Here is a 20,380-nt window from a genome sequence, read left to right as displayed (position 1 = left end):
AAGTGATTTCCTGTGAATATATTCCCTGGAGTAGGATTGCGGGGTCTGAGCAAGACCGTGTTTGTGGCTCTTGTCATCGCGCTCCTGTACAGTCTCTTCTCCTTGATGTCCAGCCAGTGATGTGTTTACCAATTTCGGGGCAACCTCCTCAGTATAGGGTGGTTCCTAAGTTTTTTGTTTGCTAATTAAGTTGAAGGAAAATGGTATTGCAGGATGGCTTTATTTTGCATTTCTTTGATTATTAAAAGAAATTAGCATTTTCCCCTGTGGTTACTCTTTGTATTTCTTGGATGTGAGTTGTCTGCTCACACTTACTGTTCTTTGCCTGTTTCAGTAAATTGGGGTTTTGATTTTTTTTTTTTTAATCAAACCAAGTGAAATCTTTATACACAATAGCTATTGGGTTTTGTCATGTACGTTTCACATATATTCCAGCATTGTGTTTGCCTTTAAATTTTAGATATTTATTTCAGTACAAAACTTCTTAATTTTGCAATCAAATGTGTCCTTTTTGTTTGTTTTTTTGTTTTTGGTTTTGTTTTCCTGTTGCTTCAAAGCTTAGAAAGCTATCTCCCCTCTGGAGAGCTGATAAATATTTAATGCTACCTTCTGTTACTTTAAATTCTCTAATTCATCTGCATTGTATTTGAGTATAAATTGAGTTGCGAATGACATTTTTTCCCCCAAATTGCTCATCAGTTATTCTAACCTCTTTCTATTCCTTTATTCTCTTTCTCAGGAATCATACACCAGATGAAAGGCGATTATGATACTGCACTGAAACTCCACAAGACCCACCTGTGCATCGCCCAGGAGCTGAGTGACTACGCTGCCCAGGGCCGTGCCTATGGGAACATGGGTAATGCCTACAGTGCTCTGGGCATGTACGACCAGGCTGTCAAGTACCACCGGCAGGAGCTGCAGATCTCCATGGAAGTGAATGACCGTGCCTCCCAGGCATCCACACACGGGAACCTGGCTGTGGCTTACCAGGCCCTGGGTGCCCATGACCGGGCCCTGCAACATTATCAGAACCACCTGAACATTGCTCGGGAGCTTCGTGACATCCAGAGCGAGGCCCGGGCCCTCAGCAACCTGGGCAACTTCCACTGCTCTCGGGGGGAGTATGTCCAGGCCGCCCCCTATTATGAACAGTACCTGCGTCTCACTCCTGACCTTCAAGACATGGAAGGAGAAGGGAAGGTCTGCCACAATCTCGGCTATGCCCATTACTGCCTTGGAAATTACCAGGAGGCGGTAAAGTACTATGAGCAGGATCTGGCGCTGGCCAAAGACCTTCACGACAAATTGAGCCAGGCGAAAGCTTACTGCAACTTGGGCCTAGCCTTCAAGGCTCTGCTGAACTTCAGCAAAGCTGAAGAGTGTCAAAAGTACCTACTGTCCCTCGCCCAGTCCCTGAATAATTCCCAGGCTAAATTTCGAGCCCTAGGGAACCTGGGTGATATATTCATCTGTAAAAAAGATATAAACGGTGCAATAAAATTCTATGAGCAGCAGCTGGGCTTAGCTCACCACGTAAAGGACAGAAGACTGGAAGCCAGTGCGTATGCAGCACTGGGCACGGCGTACCGCATGATCCAGAAATACGACAAGGCCTTGGGTTATCACACGCAGGAACTAGAGGTCTATCAGGAGCTGAGCGATTTGCCGGGGGAGTGCAGAGCTCACGGGCACCTGGCTGCTGTCTACATGGCCCTGGGGAAATACACAATGGCGTTCAAGTGTTACGAAGAGCAGCTGGATCTAGGGCAGAAGCTGAAGGACCCCAGTCTGGAAGCCCAGGTCTATGGCAACATGGGCATCACAAAGATGAACATGAATGTGATGGAAGAAGCCATCGGCTACTTCGAGCAGCAGCTGGCCATGCTGCAGCAGCTAAGTGGAAATGAGTCTGTGCTCGACAGGGGCCGGGCCTACGGCAACCTGGGAGATTGCTACGAGGCCCTGGGTGACTATGAGGAAGCTATCAAGTACTACGAGCAGTATCTGTCTGTTGCCCAGAGTCTTAATCGCATGCAAGACCAAGCCAAGGCTTACCGGGGGCTAGGAAATGGACACAGGTAAAAATGACAGGGGACGAATGTGGTCGATGACACGCACAAAGAGCATCTGTGGCAGTAATGGCAACTTAAGTCTGCATGACAGCTTGTTAACTACAAAGCATTTTCATACGTGTCTTATTTGGCTCCTCCGATAATTTTGTGAATGTAGCAGGGATGTTATTACCCTTATGTTATGGAGGAAGAAACTAAGGGCCAGAGAGGTTGAGCCAACGTCCAAGATTGCACAGCTTAGAAAGGACGACCCGGAGTCGAACCCAGGGCTGTCTGACCCAAAATGCAGTGCTTTTTTGACTGCATTCATAGTGAGCGGGATAAAAGGGATAATGGGAACAGGAAAGGTGAATGCATCCATTCAACTGACGTTTACCGAAGGCCTCTCACATTATACGAATTTGTGTTTATTAACATAACATCTATCCCCACCAATTACTAGGACTCCCACTTTGTTGCTTTTAGGGAAAGTCATCTGAGGATGGCAGGAGTGAGTAAACATATGCTATCATCATCATGCCAGGCAGCTTGCAGTGATACCTTGCTTAATATTTATGGCAGCCCTGTATTACTCTACACTTACTACGATCTGCTTTGGGATGTGGGATTTACTATCATCCAGAAACGGAGGCTCGGGGAAAGGAATTCATGTGCCCCACACCACTGGCTTGGTCTGCCGCCAACATCCATGCTCTTCCCGGCCTTATCATGTCATCTCTTAGCAGCACAAAAAAGACACACTGTTGGCCAAGGTGATGCTTTCCTTCTGAATGTGGGGAACCCAAGAAGGTGTCTGTGTCTGCAGAATTTACGGCCCTTCCGGATCAGCAGGGGATTAGGGCTCCTGGAGTGGAGGAAGGGCAAGGGTCAAACTAAATCATCACCCACAGAGTGCTCTGAGGAGCTCAGGGTGAAAGATTTATAGCCATTGTAAAGTGATTTCAAAAACATAGTCTAAGCGGTAGTGGAAATTGGGAGGCCCAAAGAACCAAACCGTTCACTTGCTATCATTGTGCCTATTAATATATTTTATGTTTCCTCTGGGGTGTATATCCCATTGAATCTCAAGCTCTTGGGAAGGTCACTAAGAGATGACTTTTGAATTGCTTTCCAGATTATGAAATTCCCCTGTATCTCACTCTAAGGGCACATGATAGATTCTAGCTAGAAGAGGAGTTAAGAGCTTCTATAGTAAGTGACAGTGACAAATGCTTTTCATTTTCTCAGGGGCTTTAGCATGTCTGCACCTGCACAAAATAATATCATTGCTTTTCTGTCTACATCCCCACAGGGCAATGGGGAGCTTGCAGCAGGCCCTCGTGTGCTTTGAAAAGAGGCTCGTGGTCGCCCATGAGCTCGGGGAGGCCTTTAATAAAGCCCAGGCCTATGGAGAGCTGGGAAGTCTGCACAGCCAATTAGGGAATTACGAACAAGCCATTTCCTGCCTGGAACGCCAACTGAACATCGCTAGAGAGATGAAAGATCGAGCGCTGGAAAGTGACGCGGCCTGTGGCCTCGGTGGCGTTTACCAGCAGATGGGGGAGTATGATACAGCCCTGCAGTACCACCAGCTTGACCTGCAGATAGCAGAGGAAACCAATAACCCCACGTGCCAGGGGCGAGCCTACGGGAACCTGGGCCTGACATACGAATCCCTGGGCACCTTCGAGAGGGCTGTGGTCTATCAAGAACAGCACTTGAGCATCGCGGCACAGATGAACGACCTGGTGGCCAAGACGGTGTCATATAGCAGCCTTGGAAGGACCCATCATGCCTTGCAGAACTATTCCCAGGCAGTAATGTACTTACAGGAAGGTGAGTGAAAAGGTCTGCGGTGGCCTCTCGGTGTACTCTGAGATCGAGTTCAGAGTCTACTCGGAAGGAAGGGTACACAGTTTGAGTGACCGCCTCTGCTTGGAGTGAGGAGCTCAGAGGCCGTATCATTAGTTCAACCCCAAACCGCGGTGCCCCCCCCCCCCCCGGTGTTCCTTAACAGCACAAAGGTGTTCCATTGCCCAGAACATGTTACCCGGGTTGTGTAACACTGGTAGCCAGCTGCCCAAGGAACTGATGCCCTCTCTGCTCTTCAGAGCCCTTGCCCTTGAGAGCAAACAACACTTTCCCATACAAGAGGAATTGTGTAAGATTGTCATGTGAAATTTAAGGGCCTGAATCCTAGGAAAACACCCACCTGTCGCAAGCCCTGTTGTCCTTCTAGAAAAGACGTAAACTGTAACAAAACCGTATAGAAGTCAATTTTGATGTGGCAGCTGAGATCTAATCCAGTCTGAGGGTCACTCCAGCAGTTTGCCAGGCTTCCTTCCCAGTGTATATTGTCCATAGTGCTTGAGCTGGTGCTGTGGCAGCCTTGTGCCTGGCACAAGTGACAGAAAGTGATTGCCCCTGCCACGACCTTCTCTTCCTCCTCCTTCCCTTCCCCCTCCACCACTCCCAACCCCCACCCCCGCCTCTGCTGCTGTCAGTTTCCACGAGGCTACTACTCGGGAAAGCACTTCCCCTCACACGGGCACATAACATCTTCCCATCCTGGGCGGGAAAAATGGCAGATACGATGTTCTTGGCTCACTAGTCAAAGGAAATAGTTGCCGACTTGAAGTAAAAACTCTCATTTATAGTTTCTAGGGCTCTTCGCATATATAGTCTCTTTAATCGGATTTAATTCTCACAGTAGCCTTGGGAGGTGTGTCTTTATTCCCATTCACAGCCAAATGACTGAGGCTCAGAGAGTCCGGTGGCTTGGTCCTGACCATACGGTCAGTCTGGGGTATAATGGGGCCCAGCCCAAGGTTTCTAAGCCCAGGAACTACACAAGACCCTGTGTGGAGTTGTTTCTAACCTCCCAAGCCTCCTTGGGGAGGCTGGAGCAGTCAAATATTCCCCCTTACTCCTGAGCCCCAGCTGGGAAGCCAGGAGCGAGGGAAGCAGGAAGCAAAGTGGAGAATGGGCCAGGAGCTGACGGTTTGCTGTCATCCTCTGCGCAGACCAGGGATTGCTCTGGCCTGCAGGCTGAGAGGTTACCGAGAGGCTGGGAGCCACTTCCCAGACCTTCTCTGGCTCCCACTCAATGGCAGCTCTGCCTCAATGCATTAAATATGAGAGTTGGCTTTTGGTTTCCCCGAAACTTGACTGTGGTAAAATTCCAACAGACTGGGGGCGATTTTCAGTTGAATTTGGGAAACCTATTAAATTCAGACCCAGCGTATGACAACCTCTCAGCTGTGTTCTTTTGTACTTCCTGAAATATTGTTTCCATAAAGCAGCTGCTTTTGCCCAAGACCTTGTAACATAATTCTATATTTATGGAAAACTCTCAATTTCATTTTTATTGTTTCTTGTAATTTTAAGTCTTGCAGAGATCTAAATTCTTATTGTGGCATCTCCCTGGTGTCTGTTCCGTGGCTGTGCTCCACCAGAGAGCCTGGTGTGTCCCCTGAGCCAAGTTAGATGCTCTTCTCATGAGCTGTTACAGGTGCGGACACCTGGGAGGCCCTTTCTGAGAGCTCTGAGTCACGTCTGCAGCATCTTGCACTGGGGGAACGGTTCAGTCAGAGACCACCTTGGCACTGCCTCCCTCTCTGGCTTTCGGAGAGGGCTGTGAGTCAGTGTCACCTTGCCCAGTGCACCAGAACCTGCCGGGTGGGGGCCTGCTCTGAGATTTCTGTATAAGTGCTCCAGGTGATTTGTATAGACATCCCCGGTTAAAGCCACTGGTCTTGTCCAGCTTTCTCTCTTTTTGCAAATGAAGAAAGAAGCCTAGAGCAATTCAGTGACCTGCACAGAGTTACATGCAGCTAGTTCCTAGCAAACCAGACTTCAGGGATGCTGGACGGGTGGGTTAGATTCCTAAGAGGCAGAGGCAGATAGGAACAGGCAGGACAGGTGCTATGTCTGCCTAGTAGTGGCTTTTAGTTCTTCATTGTTGAACCTGACTTTGGGCTGGAGTGTGTCCGACATGAGGCGATCCAGCGGGGAAAAAAGTCCTTGCTCACACAGAACTTTCTAGGGAGGCTAGCTACCTCAATGAATTTTACTTCCGACTCATAGACCCAGATCTAGCAGGGATAGTCATATTGAAGAATGAATATGGTCAGCATGTTGAAGATTAAAACAACCAGTGTTCCCCTGGTTGTCACCAAGAACCATCTTCTTCCATCTGTGTTCCTATTCTAGGAAGTATTTTAAAATGTGAATAATTTCCAAGTATTATTTTTGTTACCCAGTGACATGATTTAAACGTAATGTGGTGTTTCTAAGTTTTCTGAGCTATGTGCATTTTGAAATGCATACATTTTATGAGCGGGAACCTGAATATCACTTCTGTTATCATCTCAGCTGACTCCGTTCCTTTTCAAAAGTCAGAAATTGCATGGGCCCAGCATGCTCAGAGGCAGGCTCCCATGCACTCTAAATTAGATTCAAAAAAGGAAGTCCTTCCTTTGTGTGTATAGCTATAGTGTGGGAGCCTTCATGGTGTCTTCTGCACAAGGGAACTCCTGCGTACAGAGGGCCAAATCATGAGGACAAAGCCATCCTGAGAACCACTGAGTGGCCAGTACAATAAATGGTTGCCCTCAGATTTGGCTCCCACAAAGCCCTGGAGGTGGCTGGTGTCCTGGAAGCCAGAAGCTTGCTGTAGGTAAGTGACCCAAACTGCAGGTGTCCCTCTGAAGGCCATTAGAATGAGGACAGTCTCATTTAAGGCTTTCAACTCATAATAGCACTTGTTCTACAACCCTGCTGGGGCACATCAAAGTCTCAGCCTTAAAGGAAAAACAGATTGGACATGAAATGCATCAGCGGCATCAGTAACAGAAGGCAGGGTCAGACTGTGTGAGCATTCTGCTTTGGGGAGAACATCAGATGTGTCTCCCATAAACACTGACTGGATGCTATGTACGTGAGATAGGAAGAAGTATTAGCTTGGCTTCTGCACTTGACTCTGGAACTGTCAGGAAAAAGCCTTTGCCTGCCAAAGAATTAAGTTAGATAAATTTATAGGCCAGGAGTTTTCATTTGCAAAGCTGGGGATTTCACATCTGGGAGGGGGCCAGGTTAGGTTCATTCATTTCACTGTTTCTGCCTGCCCTGCAAACCTGTTTCCTGCTGAGACCCATCACCTGAGCTCTTGCCGGGGCATCTTGGAGTGTCCTGGAAAGGTCGCTACCAACACGGAATCTGAAGAGAATGCTTACTCTGCCTTGGCTGATTGTACTTTTGTCCTGCCATTTATTTAGCTGTGTTGTTAGCATTCTTTATATCCACCTGAGGCAGAATGCCCTGCCAGGACTCCTTGGCAGGGTGGAATTGTCTTTTACGTGTCCTTAAAATTTCTCTGATTTCAGGTTTAAGGTTAGCTGAGCAACTGGGCCGAAGAGAAGATGAAGCCAAAATTCGCCACGGTCTTGGTCTGTCCCTTTGGGCTAGTGGGAATCTGGAGGAAGCCCAACACCAGGTGAGCGGAGGAACACCTGTCCCAGGTGGATTTTGTTTCCAGAAGCACGGAAGACCTTGGGATTACTGTCCTGGTAGTGATGACATTTGCTGGAAGGTGCTATAACCTCTGCCCTTGGGTCAGTGTACAGGATCTCCGGCCCAGAAGTGTTGAACCACAGTGAAGATCCTTACTCACTTGTATGATAGATTTCTCAATGATTTCTTTGGAATTCCTATATTATGTGCTACTGTTCCTCATTAAACCGTAATATGAAATTACATGCATTTTATGACAGAAGTAATTCAGGAATTCGTGCCTTGGCATCCTAGAATGTTATGGTATTTTACTTTTTAAACTATTTTTTTAATTTTTTTATGTTTATTTATTTATGACAGAGAGAGACAGAGCATGAGAGGGGGAGGGGCAGAGAGAGAGGGAGACACAGAATCCAAAGCAGGCTCCAGGCTCCGAGCTATCAGCACAGAGCCCGATGTGGGGCTTGAACTCACAGACTGTGAGATCACGACCTGAGCCGAAGTCGGACGCTCAACCGACTGAGCCACCCAGGCGCCCCTTTACTTTTTAAACTATTAAAGGCAGTTTAAAGAATTAATTATTTCCTTGTTTTAAAAATTAAAACTTATATTGCTATAGCGATTTTCAATTTTTCAAGTACAGTCACTCACTGAATTTATTCTTCACATAACCCTGTGAGGTAAAATGATGACCATCCCGTTTATAGAAAAGAATCTGAGGCTCCAGATCTTGCCCAAAGTCACATAATTAATTAGTGGTAGAGTTGGGGATACTAAGTCTAAGTCTCTTAGTCTTGGAATTCTTTCCATTAAAAAAAATTGTTTTAATGTTTATTTTTTAGAAGGGGGGGAACCACGAGTGGGGGAGGGGCAAAGAGAGTGGGGGAGACACAGAATCCAAAGCAGACTCGAGGCTCTGAGCTCCCAGCACAGAGCCTGACGTAGGGCTCGAACTCTAGCCGCGAGATCATGACCTGAGCCAAATTCTTTCCATTTTTTAAATTTGCATGAACTTAAAATTCTGTGCTGTTTCCAGCATATAAATATTAGAGAAAAGTCTTGGGACACCTGGGTGGCTCAGTCAGTTGAGGGTCTGACTTTGGCTCAGGTCATGATCTCACAGTTAATGAGTTCCAGTCCTGCATCAGGCTCTGTGCTGACAGCTCAGAGCCTGGAGCCTGCTTCGGATTCTGTGTCTTCCTCTCTCTCTGCTCCTCCCCCACTTGCACTCTGTCTCTCTCTCTCTCTCTCTCTCTCTCTGTCTAAAAGAAATAAACATTAAAAAGAGAGAAAAGTCTTGTAGTCTCATTGGTGGAGAAACCATTTAAAGCAGCAGGACGGTGTCTTTTTTTTTTTTTTTTTAAGTTTTTTATTTATTGAGAGAGAGAGAGTGAGCGAGCACGTGCATGCAGAGGGGCAGAGAGAAAGAGGGAGACACAGAATCCCAGGCAGGCTAGGCTCCATGCCGACAGCACAGAGCCTGATGTGGGTCTTGATTTCATGAACCATGAGATTGTGACCTGAGCGGAAATAAGAGCCAGCTGCTTAACCGACTGAACCACCCAGGCGCCCCAGCAGGATGGTGTCTTTTTAGGAGCGTCAAGCATCTGGTCCTGCGGGTGTCCCTGTGATCGGGTGTGGCTCCGGAGGTGTTTGTCCAGGGAGGACCTGACCCTGGTCACTGTTGTGGAGGGTGGTGTTTGATTCGGCTGAACTGCCAGCAAAAAGCTGCCCTCCTCCTGAAAGTGTGGCTGCCTAAGCTCATTTCCCCCAGCCTCGGCCATTTCCAGCCTGCCTGCTCCCCACTTGTTCTCATTCCAGTCCTTGGGCTCCCTGAGGCCTTGGTGGTAAATTACGGCCGCTTGATGACAAGGGGAGAGGCCTTTTGTTTGTTTTAATCCAAATCAGCACTTGACTAGATTCATAGCTGGGTTTTTTCCTCCCCCACAACTTTCACACTGTAAGTCCATAACCTTTGTTTTTTAGATCCCCTATTCTAATTGAGCACATAAACTATAATTTATGTGGTGTGGTCTGATTGATGCCTTTTCAGGTTCACGAGGACCTAACTGGAAATAAAGATTCATCCTTTGAAACCTTCTAAAAAATCGTTTTTACGTTGTGCACCAAGTCGTGTGCAGAAGTTGTCTCTGGTCAGTGGACAGCTGGACGGTGGTTTCCAGGGAGTGAATAACGTTCTCTGTGTCCTGCTTGCAGCTCTACAGGGCATCGGCCTTGTTTGAAACAATCCGACATGAGGCGCAGCTGAGCACGGACTACAAACTGTCCCTCTTTGACCTGCAGACTTCCTCCTACCAGGCCTTGCAGCGGGTGCTCGTCAGCCTCGGTGAGAGCACCTGGGGTTCCCGCTTCGTGCATGTGCACCTGTGTGTCTGAGTCGTTAGGCGATGGCTGTGACCAAATACGATCTGTTGTTAAGACAGACAGTGAAGCCACAACTGCAACCCAGTCATTGAACCTTTGTTCGTTTCATTCAACAAATATCTGTGGGGCGCCTACTATGTGTGGGCTGTGTGCCAGCCCTGGGGGCCTGGTTCCTGACCTGAAGAAGCAGCCCGTTGAAAGGCAGAAGTCAGTGAGTCCGTATGGTGTGACTAGAGCGAGGGTAAAAGAAACTCGGGTGCTGTGAGAACAAAGCGTTTTGGCGGACAGACCCAGGAGCTAGAGAAAGTGTCCTGGGGATAGAGATGCTTGAGCCAGGCGTTACCCCCTCAGGTTCCCTCTCACCGTTAATACCTGGGGGGAGTACCTGAGGAGATGCCTGGCCTCTTCCCTGTCTCCTCTGCCACACAGCTTTTACTTTGCTGTCAAGTGAATGTCTTTACCGTCTGGGTCTGCCCTCCGGGCTGGGGCGTGGTCAGGGGTAATTCTCCCGGGCCTGGGCGCTGCATCGCACTGGGGCAGCATGTATCTCCCTCACCAGTGCCTAAACAGTCGCCTCTTCCCGCTCCTCTGCCCTCTGCCTCTTCTCAGGCCTGTCCAGCTCTGCAGACCGTTTCCCCAAACCCAGAACTCGGGTGGAGGAGGTATTCGGCAGAACTGACAAGGTCTTGGAAGTTGGATGTCGAGGCCTCGTCAGTAACCTGGCCTCTGCTGCGTGTCTGTGAATGCTCAGAACTTCCCCTTGAAAAACGTATCTATTAAATGTGCTCATTGCCTGGGATTACAATTTATTATCTATTATAATCACAGTGTTAAGTCTGCCTAACACTTTGGGGCTGATTTTCCAATGTGCACAGAAATCATCCCTGCTGTTCCAGTTAATAACTTAATAGGGTAAAAGAACACATTTGCATACACACATATAAATCCCCCCTTTCTACTGATGCTGGAACTGCAGGAAGCTAGGCATCCTTGACGTGTCTGGGAGTGGCAGCATCTGGTCTCCTGCCTCTGCCTGCTCTCGCTTTGGACCCTCATTCCAGCAAATCTTCTATATCTCTGTTTATGATGCAAGCAAAGCTTCTGCATTATTTTCCTTCTAAACACTCTAAACAGCCCTTGCTTGAAAGCATGTTGCTTTCTATTTTTTTGTGCCCTCATGTTTGTGCATTAACTTCTAAAGTTAGATAACAGACTAGTGTCTTAGGGAAAGCAAGCCCAGAAATTGGATTGAAAGACTAAGAAGAAGCTCTGAAAGAGAGAAGCAGTTTCAAAGAACTAAAGGCTTCAGAGGTTTAAACCCTTTCCCCCTGGGGACAACAAAAGCAGAGAAGAAGAAGTGAGTGTGTGGGAGCCTGGAATGGAATGAAGGATCAGCTCTCACCATAATAATATCACCTTTCTCTATGTGGTACTTTGAATAAGCTATCCAGGCATCCTCACACACAGCACCGCAGTTAATCTTTTTTTTTTTTTTTTTTTAATTTTTTTTAACGTTTATTTATTTTTGAGACAGAGAGAGACAGAGCATGAACGGGGAGGGTCAGAGAGAGAGGGAGACACAGAATGTGAAACAGGCTCCAGGCTCTGAGCTGTCAGCACAGAGCCCGACGCGGGGCTCGAACTCACAGACCGCGAGATCATGACCTGAGCTGAAGTCGGACGCTTAGCCGACTGAGCCACCCAGGCGCCCCCTTTTTTTTTTTTTTTTTTTTTTTTTTTTTAGCACCGCAGTTAATCTTTACAGTAGCCCTTCGAAATAGGCAGGGTGACTGTTAGGACCCTCCTTTTGAGACCAGGTCAATGAACGGGGAAGGGACACACTGAGCAGAGGGCCTGGCTTGTGTAAAGGCAGAGAGGTATAACTTGGGAGTGGGGGGCCGGTGTGCAAGTGGGGCTGGACAATGCGATACGTAGAGGGGCCACAGCTAAGGGAGATAGAAAGATGGTCAGGACTTTGCACATCCTGGAGGGTTTGTCTGCCAAGGCCAAATCAGAATCGAAGTTGAGCAGCAAAGTGAGAGGGGTAACCGAGTGCAAAGCATTAGGTCCAAATAGCTAAAGTGAAGGGGGTCAGATGCCAGGAGGCCAGGGAGCAGCTCAGGCTGTGGGTTGGAGAACGAGCGGGGCTGAGGATCATCCTCTGAACAAAGTTGACTCTCTTGGGGTGTGGCTGCGGATGGGGGGAAAGTGGCTTAGGGTGGTGTGGAATCTGAAACTGTGGGGTTTTATTTTTTTCTTCTTAATGTTTATTTATTTTTGAGAGAGAGAGAGCATGCATAAGCAGGGGAGAGGCAGAGAAAGAGGGGGACAGGGGATATGAAATGGGCTTGGGGTGTCAGTAGAGAGCCCGATACAGGGCTTGAACTCATGAACCAGGAGATCATGACCTGAGCCAAAGTCAGACGCTCAACAGACTGAGCCACCCAGGTGCCCCTGAAACTGGGGTTTTAGAAGAGTAGGCACTGTCCTTAGCATCTGAGGCAGGGGGTTGGGTTTGAAACTGAGACTGGGCCCCACATAGGGATGCAGAGACCGTGAGGTTTCTGCCCAGGGCCTCTGTGGCCGATGGCCCTCGGTGGACAAACACACTCCCCAGGGATTCCTCACCTTATGACTTTTGTGTCCTAGGCCATCATGATGAAGCCCTGGCTGTGGCAGAAAGAGGACGGACGAGGGCATTTGCCGATCTTCTGGTAGAACGACAGACAGGACAGCAGGACTCCGACCCGTACTCCCCAGTCACCATTGATCAGATCTTAGAGATGGTTAATGGCCAGAGGGCACTAGTGCTTTACTATTCCCTGGCCGCTGGCTACCTGTATAGCTGGCTGCTTGCTCCTGGGGCAGGTAAGATCTCTTTCTGTGGGAACCGGCAATTAAGACGCTAGACTGTGAAAGTCTGAGGAATAGAGGTGGAAGAGGTGCATTACCATAGATCAGACTAAGGAGCTGACGTCGGCTTTCAGCAAAACCTCAGCCACGGCGGATATTCCATGGCGGGGTGGTCAATTAATAAGACAGCCCAGCTTTCCCATTCGCCCAAGAAATCGCTGCTCCTCGCTGGTGAATGTGGAAGCATTTATCAAGGAACACGAAGAGCAGGAGGAGTAATTTCACCAGCAGCCCTATTTTTAGGCAGCTGTTGTTCATTAGCTAATAAAGCGCTGACTGTAAGTCCTAACGAGTTCTTTCTAGATATGATTTAATAATTGTGACCCTTTGTCATGGTAAACAGACTAAAATGAGAATGGCAACTCTTGTCACAGTATATAAATGAAGTCTTATGCTTGGAATTTCTGAGTTTAGCAGAACCCATTTTAACCAGTTCTGTTGTAAATCTATTTTAGAAGTAAAAACCCCCTTTGATTAAATCGGCATTAAATGTTCAGGCTGAAACAGTTTCACTAAATACAGAACCACTAATTAGCTGTTAGGGCCATATTTTTTGCATAATAAAATGCTGATGGCTTTACCACGTTGGAGACACCAGATCCAATTAGAGTTTATTGACTGGGGAAGTGGATCTTATAATTGGGAACCTTGAAGAATGGGCTTCTTGACTATCTGTAAGCCAGTTTCAAAAAGTTCAACTGCCAGAGAGAATTGACAAGATTTTCTTGATTGTGTTTCTATCCCTTTGATTAAAAAAAAAAAAAAAAAAAAAAAGATGCGATGGCTAAATGACAACTCTCAGATGCCTCTTGGCTTCTGAGCACTCCTGCCCATACATTCTGTGCCTCAGCCTTATTTTTTATAATCTTTTCCCCTTAATCCCATGTTTTTTTATGGGCTTTCCATAAAGAACATTCTGACCTTTCTATGCTGAAGGTTTTAGTTGTGATGTTCATGGTGACTTGGTGAGTGTCAGCTACAATGGAATGGATCCCTGTGTATCCCAGCCCCCCCAGAGGGACACCGATACCTCGGAAGACACGGCTGGTGATGGAGGCATCAAGCTCTTTCTCTCTGTCATTGTTATGTTTTGGGGACATGATTTGACAGGTGGTATATCCAAATCTCTGTAATAATGAGCCATGTATAATGAGGCTCCTATTGTTTCTTTTTCCCTTCCTCTTTGCTCTTAATGAGACTCTGAAGCTTTCACTGGGGCTCTAATCCAATCAGAGAGGACCAGCATTTTCCGGGGCTGACACACCTCATTACCATTTGAGAATATGTCCTGTGTTTATTGCCAGAAAACCACTATGGATTGCTTCAGTTTCATGCAGCCATAATTTTTTGCTCCTTTAATCCATTAATGATGGTTGACCAGTTAGTCTTATTTAAAAATGGCTGAAAACATTTTTTATCTGGCCTTTGTACTACACATTTATTTTGCCTTGCTTTTGTGAAATGAAAGGTCTTTGAGTAACACAGTTTCCATTTGGCTAGTTGTATTTGTGTTCAGGATTTCAGCTTCTGGGGAGAATATACCTTGGCATGTTCGTGCACTATTCGAGAAAGAAAACCTTCCCTATTTGGTGCTTCTGAGAAGCCGCTATTTCAAAATACATATGAAGTCACCATTCCATGAACTTCTGAGTATATCTACAAAAGCAGAAGCCTTATGTTGAATTCCCTGGTTTCAAGCACCAAATTTGATGGCGGAAGCTGTAGAAAGGGGTACTGACCAAATTTGGGAAAGCCCTCTCGTGACCTTGGATTTCAGGATTTCTTCACATTTCTTTGTGAAGGATTTCTTTCTTGATTGCTTTGGATGGCATGCTTGCCAGAGAAGGCTGTGCCCCACCCTCCACCTCTCCCTCCTGAGACCCCAATCTTGCATAATGTTGGCTGTGCCTGTCTTGTTTCAGGAATTCTGAAGTTTCACGAACACTACCTGGGTGATAACACAGCGGAAAACTCCGGTGACTTCCAGACTGCCAGTAGTGCGGCCCTTCCAACAGCCACGAGCTCGGCCCTGGAGCAGCACATCGCCAGTGTGCGGGAGGCCCTGGGGGTGGAGTCTTACTACTCAAGGCAAGTGGTACAGCGTCCCTAGCCCCTTCTTCAGATACAATCCTAGCGACGTTGGTTTTTTCTTTCTTTCTTTTGTAAACAGCCTGTTCCAGCTAAATGGAAGAAACCTTTTGGAATTTGCACTTTTGTGCTTAGTCTATTCACAGTTGCTGCAGGAGAAACAAATATGTGTCTCTGGAGTGCAAACCCCTTTGTGGGCTGTCTTTATTCTTTCTGGTAATTTCCTTTCAGACAGGGAAAGGCCTCATCGGAGATGCCCATTTTCTAAGGAGGGTTTGTAGAATGTTTAAACATAACACAGGACTTCGAATTTAACATCCCAGCTAATTAAAACTGAGATGATTTGGGGGTTATAAACCGATTAATAATGAGTTTGTTTGTTGTAGCTGAACGCCTGTCTGGGAAAGTAATTTGACACTAGTGACAGGATCTATGCACAAATCTGTGTGCTGTGGGGATGAGGTGAAGGAAGTTGAACTCCTAGTATGGAGAACAGAGAAGGCAAGTGCTTTTTTGCAGAGATTATAAAAGATGTATGCTTATGAAAACATTTTATCATGATTGACTATTTTACATATGGAAAATCACTTCTACAAGCACCCTGCTTCTGGGGAAAATCAAAAGAAGGGGGTACCATAGAGCTGGGTGGTAGCAGAATTTCCTGGCGTCCCAGTCTATCCTGTGCTTAACAAGTGTCGAGAAGGTCCATATGTCAGAGAATCTGCTGTGTTAGCTGGTGTCAGGGCCCCAGGACATCTGCTCGTCTCTTGAGTGATTTCAGTTGCAAAATCATGGAAATCCTAAGATATCCCCATAATTCTTTAGAGACGCTTATCCCAGACTCCCGAGTGTGTGTTGGTCAATGCCAGCAGCTGGATTGATCTTTGAGATATTTATGAAGTTGGAGACGAGTTCTTAGATGCACTTGGATAATGTCATGTCAAGTGTGGAAGGTGCTGGAGGGTCTTCTAGCTGAACTCCTTTATTTAACAGAAGCCAGCATGGAATAAGACTGCTGACAGCCAAGTTAGTGTCAAAGCCAGGATCGCAACAACAGAGATCTCACCCAGACTCCCAGGCCACTGCTTGTTCTGTTTTTAATTATCAAAATTAATATCATATTTTGAGAAAATAGCCGAAGCATGTAAGAATGTCATCTCCAGCTTCTGTGTGCATAAAGTATGAACAGGCTTCAGCCACATGCACACAGTGTTGTCTTATTTCTTCTAAGGCTGTGGTGCATCCTGGGGCATCCCCTTCCTTAACCCTGGGTAGTAGTGTGGTGATTACCGGGGCTTGACAGTGTGGTAATCCCAAGAACTTGGAAGTAAGGCTGTTCTCTGAAATTTATGATACATAACCATAAAATAGGTTAGTCTAGGGCTGTGCAAAGCTGCTTCAGCAGACAGAAAGGCACATCAGCCAGTCTGATTCCACTGTAACCTGACCTAAGGTATTGCATATCCCAAGCGAGTGTTAAAGAGGATGGTTGGCCAGTGGTGGAAACACAAAATGAGGGAGAGAAAGGAGAGCAGATTTCGGCAGTGCCCATTTCTTTCACTGTCAAAAAGAGAATCGTGGCTAAGGGGCTTGAAGTTCCATTGGAAGTCTGTTCCCATAGCAGACCTGCAGTCTTTATGCTCTCTTATCCTCCTGCCACCTCCCACCCCCTTCCACAACTATTGGAATACCTGCTTTGTACCATGTGGCACCATCGTGGCCACACCTGGGTCAGCTCAGTCCAAACCAACCCTGATGGGGCTGAGCCTGTGTGAAAATATAGATTTTACTTGATCCCAGTCTAGATTAATATTCATCATAAGGAGGAAGGGGACTACCCTTGGACTCTTCCCAATGCCTACTCCCACCTCCCATTGGGTACCATGTTTAACTCCAAACACTTGTGTCCAAGCTGTTCTTTTATATGATACTAGAGGTTGAGTAATTTTGCTTCCAGGTGACTTTTGAATTGAAAAAAATGGCTTTTGGGTTATAGTTCAATTCTTCATCAATGGGAGACTGGAGGGACCGTAACTGGCTTATATTCCCCATGTTAATCTTTTCCTCTGCTCTATACAGACAAGTTAGGATGAGTCTTTGGTGATCTCTAGGTCAGGTGGCTTGATGCTTAGCATGACTTTGTTGGGCTGTCCTTGGTAGCTTCGATACCCAGTTTAGACTGCCAGAAGTAAGGTCTTTTCTGCTGCTTTGGACTAGTCTTACTAGAAATATGTTCATATTTTGTGAGCTCAAACTCAAAATTGAACAGTTCAGTAGCATGATTTGAGTTTACTAGAATGGAGTTTTGTGAGACTCTGGTTTCTGCCTCACAGTTTCATGAAAACAGTATGAAAATTTCAATGACAGATAGATTATTTTTCATCTATTGAATTGTTAAATATTTTTAAAGTAGTAATGCTTAATAGTAACAAAGATGCAGTGAATGAGCAGTCTATACAGTAGGGATATAAAGTGTTCTAGCCTTTCTAAAAATAATTTGCCAGTAGTATCAAAAATCTTTAAAATGTTAATGCTGTGACCCCATAATTCTCATTTTGGAAATGGAGTAAAGAAGTGTACATAGGAATATTTGTAATAGGTCTATATATTATAGAAAAATTTAAAAACCTGAATGTCCACAATAATTGAAGGTCAAATTCTTTTACATACATTAATATAATATTACACTGTAATTAAATTATGTTCACAGCGAATTTTTAATGACATAGCCAAATGTTTGTGACAAAAGATTGTATGAAAAAATAGGATATAGATTTATTATATATAATATAACTTAAATTTTGTAATATATGTAAAATATGGGTATGAAAAGTAAGAAAAAAATTCTTGGAGGGAAACAGACTATAGTGTTAGTGGTAATTATAGGTGGATGGTAGAATTACAGATGCTTAGTATTTTATTCTTTATACTTTTCCTTATTTTCAGTTTTTTCACAATGGGCATATATTACTTTTTATATTAGGAATAAATAGCCACGAATAAGCAATTCTATCACTCAAAGAGGGGGGAAAAGGAAACCTTTCTGTAATAGGTTTACAGAGAATAAAATCCAAGTTTTGAAGCCTGGCACCATGATCTAGCTCTAGGAAGGCATTCTGGGTTTATTTTCCATCTTGTCTCTTGGTGAACACCATGTTCCAGCCACGATACCTTTTTCTCTGTCCTCTGAATGTACCCTGTGCCTTCTCAGCCTTCACTCTAACTCAGGCATCTTTAACCACTGATTCTGTAAGTGCAGCTGCTCACTAAACATCCCTGCATGGGTATCTTCTGGGTATCTCTCATCTAAAATATCCAAATCCCAACTCTTGAGTTTCTCCATTTCTCTCCTAACTCAGTCATTGTAATACATACCACATCAACAGAATGAAGAACAAAAACCACATGACCATCTCAATAGTTGCAGAAAAGACATTTGACACAATTTAACGTCTTTCCATAATGGGGGGGGGGGGGAGGGAACACTCAACAAACTAGAAAAAGAAGGAAATTACTTCAACGTAATAGAGTCCACGTATGAAAAGCTTGCAGCTAGTATCATACTCAGTGGTAAAAACTAAAAGCTTTCCCTGTAAGATCAGGGATAAGGCGAGAGTGCCCTCTCTTGCCAGTTCTATTCAACATAGTACTGGAAGTCCAAACCACAGTAATTAGGCAAGAAAAAGAAATAAAGTCCTCCAAATTGCAAAGGAAGAAGTAAAATGATGCCTGGTCAAAGATGACATGATATTATATGTAGAAAACCCTAAAGATTATACCAAAAAAACCCCATTAGAACAAATAAACAGGGGTGCCTGGGTGGGTCCCTCAGTTGAGCATCCAGATTTTGATTTCAGCTCAGGTCATGATCTCACTGTTCATGGGATCGAGCTCCACATCGGGCTTTGCACTGACAGCATGGAGCCTGCTTCTCTCTGCTCCTCCCCTGCTTGCAAATGTGTGCGCTCTCGCTCTCTCTCTCTCTCTCTCTCTCAAAAATAAATAAATAAACTTATAAGAAAAAGAACTAATAAACATATTCAGCAGAGTTGTAAGATACAAAATCAACACTCAAAAATCAGTTGCATTCTATATACTAACAATGAATAATTTTAGAAGGAAATTAAGAAAACAATCCCATGTATGATAGCATCAAAAGGAATGAAATACTTAGGAATAAATTTAACTCAAGAGGTGAAAGACTTATATACTGAAAACTGTAAAATATTGCTGAAAGAAATTAAAGAAGACACAAGTGAATGGAAAGACATGCCATATTCATGGGTTGGAAGAAATGATGTTATTAAAATGTCCATACTACCCAAAGCAATCTACAGATTCATTGTAATCCCTATCAAAATTCTGATGGCATTTTTTTGCAAAAATAGAAAAAAAAAAAACCCTAAATTCATTTGGAATCTCAAAGGACCAAAAAAAGCCGAAGCGATGTTGAAGAAGCAAAACAAAGCCAAAGGCCACAAACTTCCTGATTTCAGAACATCACAAAGTTGCAGTAATCAAAACGGTGAGGTACTGGCATAAAGACAAAGACACACAGGCTAATGGAATAACATAGCCCAGAATGAAACCCCGACATACAGGTCAAGTGATCTTTGACAAGAGTGCCAACGCTACACATTAGGGAGAAGGATAGTCTCTTTGACAAATGGTGCTGGGAAGACTAGATAGCCACATGCCAAAGAATGAAGTCGGACCCTTGTCGTACACCATATATGAAAGTTAACTCAAAATGAGTTAAAAACCTAAAACATAAGACACGACAGCGTAAAACTCCTAGGAAAAGCTTCGTGGCATTGGACTGGGCAACAGTTGCCTGGCTATGACACCCGAAGTACAGGTCACAAAAGCAAAATTACACAAGTGGAGCGACATGAAATTTAGACTTCTGCACAACAAAGGAAGCAATCGACAGAGTGCAAAGGCAACCTGTGGAATGGGAGAAAATATTTTCAAACCATGTCTGATAAGAGGTTAATATTTAGAGTATATAAAGAACTCTTACAACCTAACAACAAAAACAAGCAATCTGACTCAAAAATGGGCAAAGGACTTGCATAGACATTCTCCAGAGAAGATTAACAGATGGCCAACAAGCACAGGAGAAGATGCTCAACATCACTAATCATCAGGAAAATGCAAATCAAAACCACAATGAGAGGGGCACCTGGGTGGCTTAGTGGGTTGAGCATCCAACTCTTGATTTCAGCTCAGGTCATGATCCCAGGGTTGTGAGATTCAGCCCTGCAATTGGGCTCTGTGCTGAGCGTGGAGCCTACATAAGAAGATTCTCTCTTTTTCAAAATTAAAAAAAAAAAAAAATCACGATGAGATGTCCCCTCACACTCGTTAAGATGGCCACTATCAAAAAATCAGAAAATAACAAGTGTTGGCAAAGATGTGAAGACATC

At 45.2% G+C, this 20,380-nt stretch overlaps 1 protein-coding gene across 4 annotated transcripts in view; it reads left to right on the top strand.

Annotated features, from left to right (window-relative positions):
* TTC28 (tetratricopeptide repeat domain 28) overlaps positions 1 to 20,380 on the top strand; it is a 637,046-nt gene that overhangs the window by 520,148 nt on the left and 96,518 nt on the right. For all 4 annotated transcript variants that reach the window (XM_058693130.1, XM_058693129.1, XM_058693128.1 and 1 more), the window contains 6 exons: positions 740 to 2,081; positions 3,367 to 3,890; positions 7,439 to 7,548; positions 9,783 to 9,912; positions 12,600 to 12,818; positions 14,786 to 14,951. In XM_058693130.1, coding sequence (XP_058549113.1) covers positions 740 to 2,081; positions 3,367 to 3,890; positions 7,439 to 7,548; positions 9,783 to 9,912; positions 12,600 to 12,818; positions 14,786 to 14,951 — 2,491 coding nt within the window. The remainder of the gene's footprint in view (positions 1 to 739; positions 2,082 to 3,366; positions 3,891 to 7,438; positions 7,549 to 9,782; positions 9,913 to 12,599; positions 12,819 to 14,785; positions 14,952 to 20,380) is intronic.

The sequence above is a fragment of the Neofelis nebulosa genome, chromosome 11 (genome assembly GCF_028018385.1).
Source record: "Neofelis nebulosa isolate mNeoNeb1 chromosome 11, mNeoNeb1.pri, whole genome shotgun sequence".
In the NCBI taxonomy this organism is placed as follows: Eukaryota; Metazoa; Chordata; class Mammalia; order Carnivora; family Felidae; genus Neofelis; species Neofelis nebulosa.
Note: the sequence above shows the minus strand (reverse complement) of the source record. Positions and strands in the feature narration are given on the sequence as shown.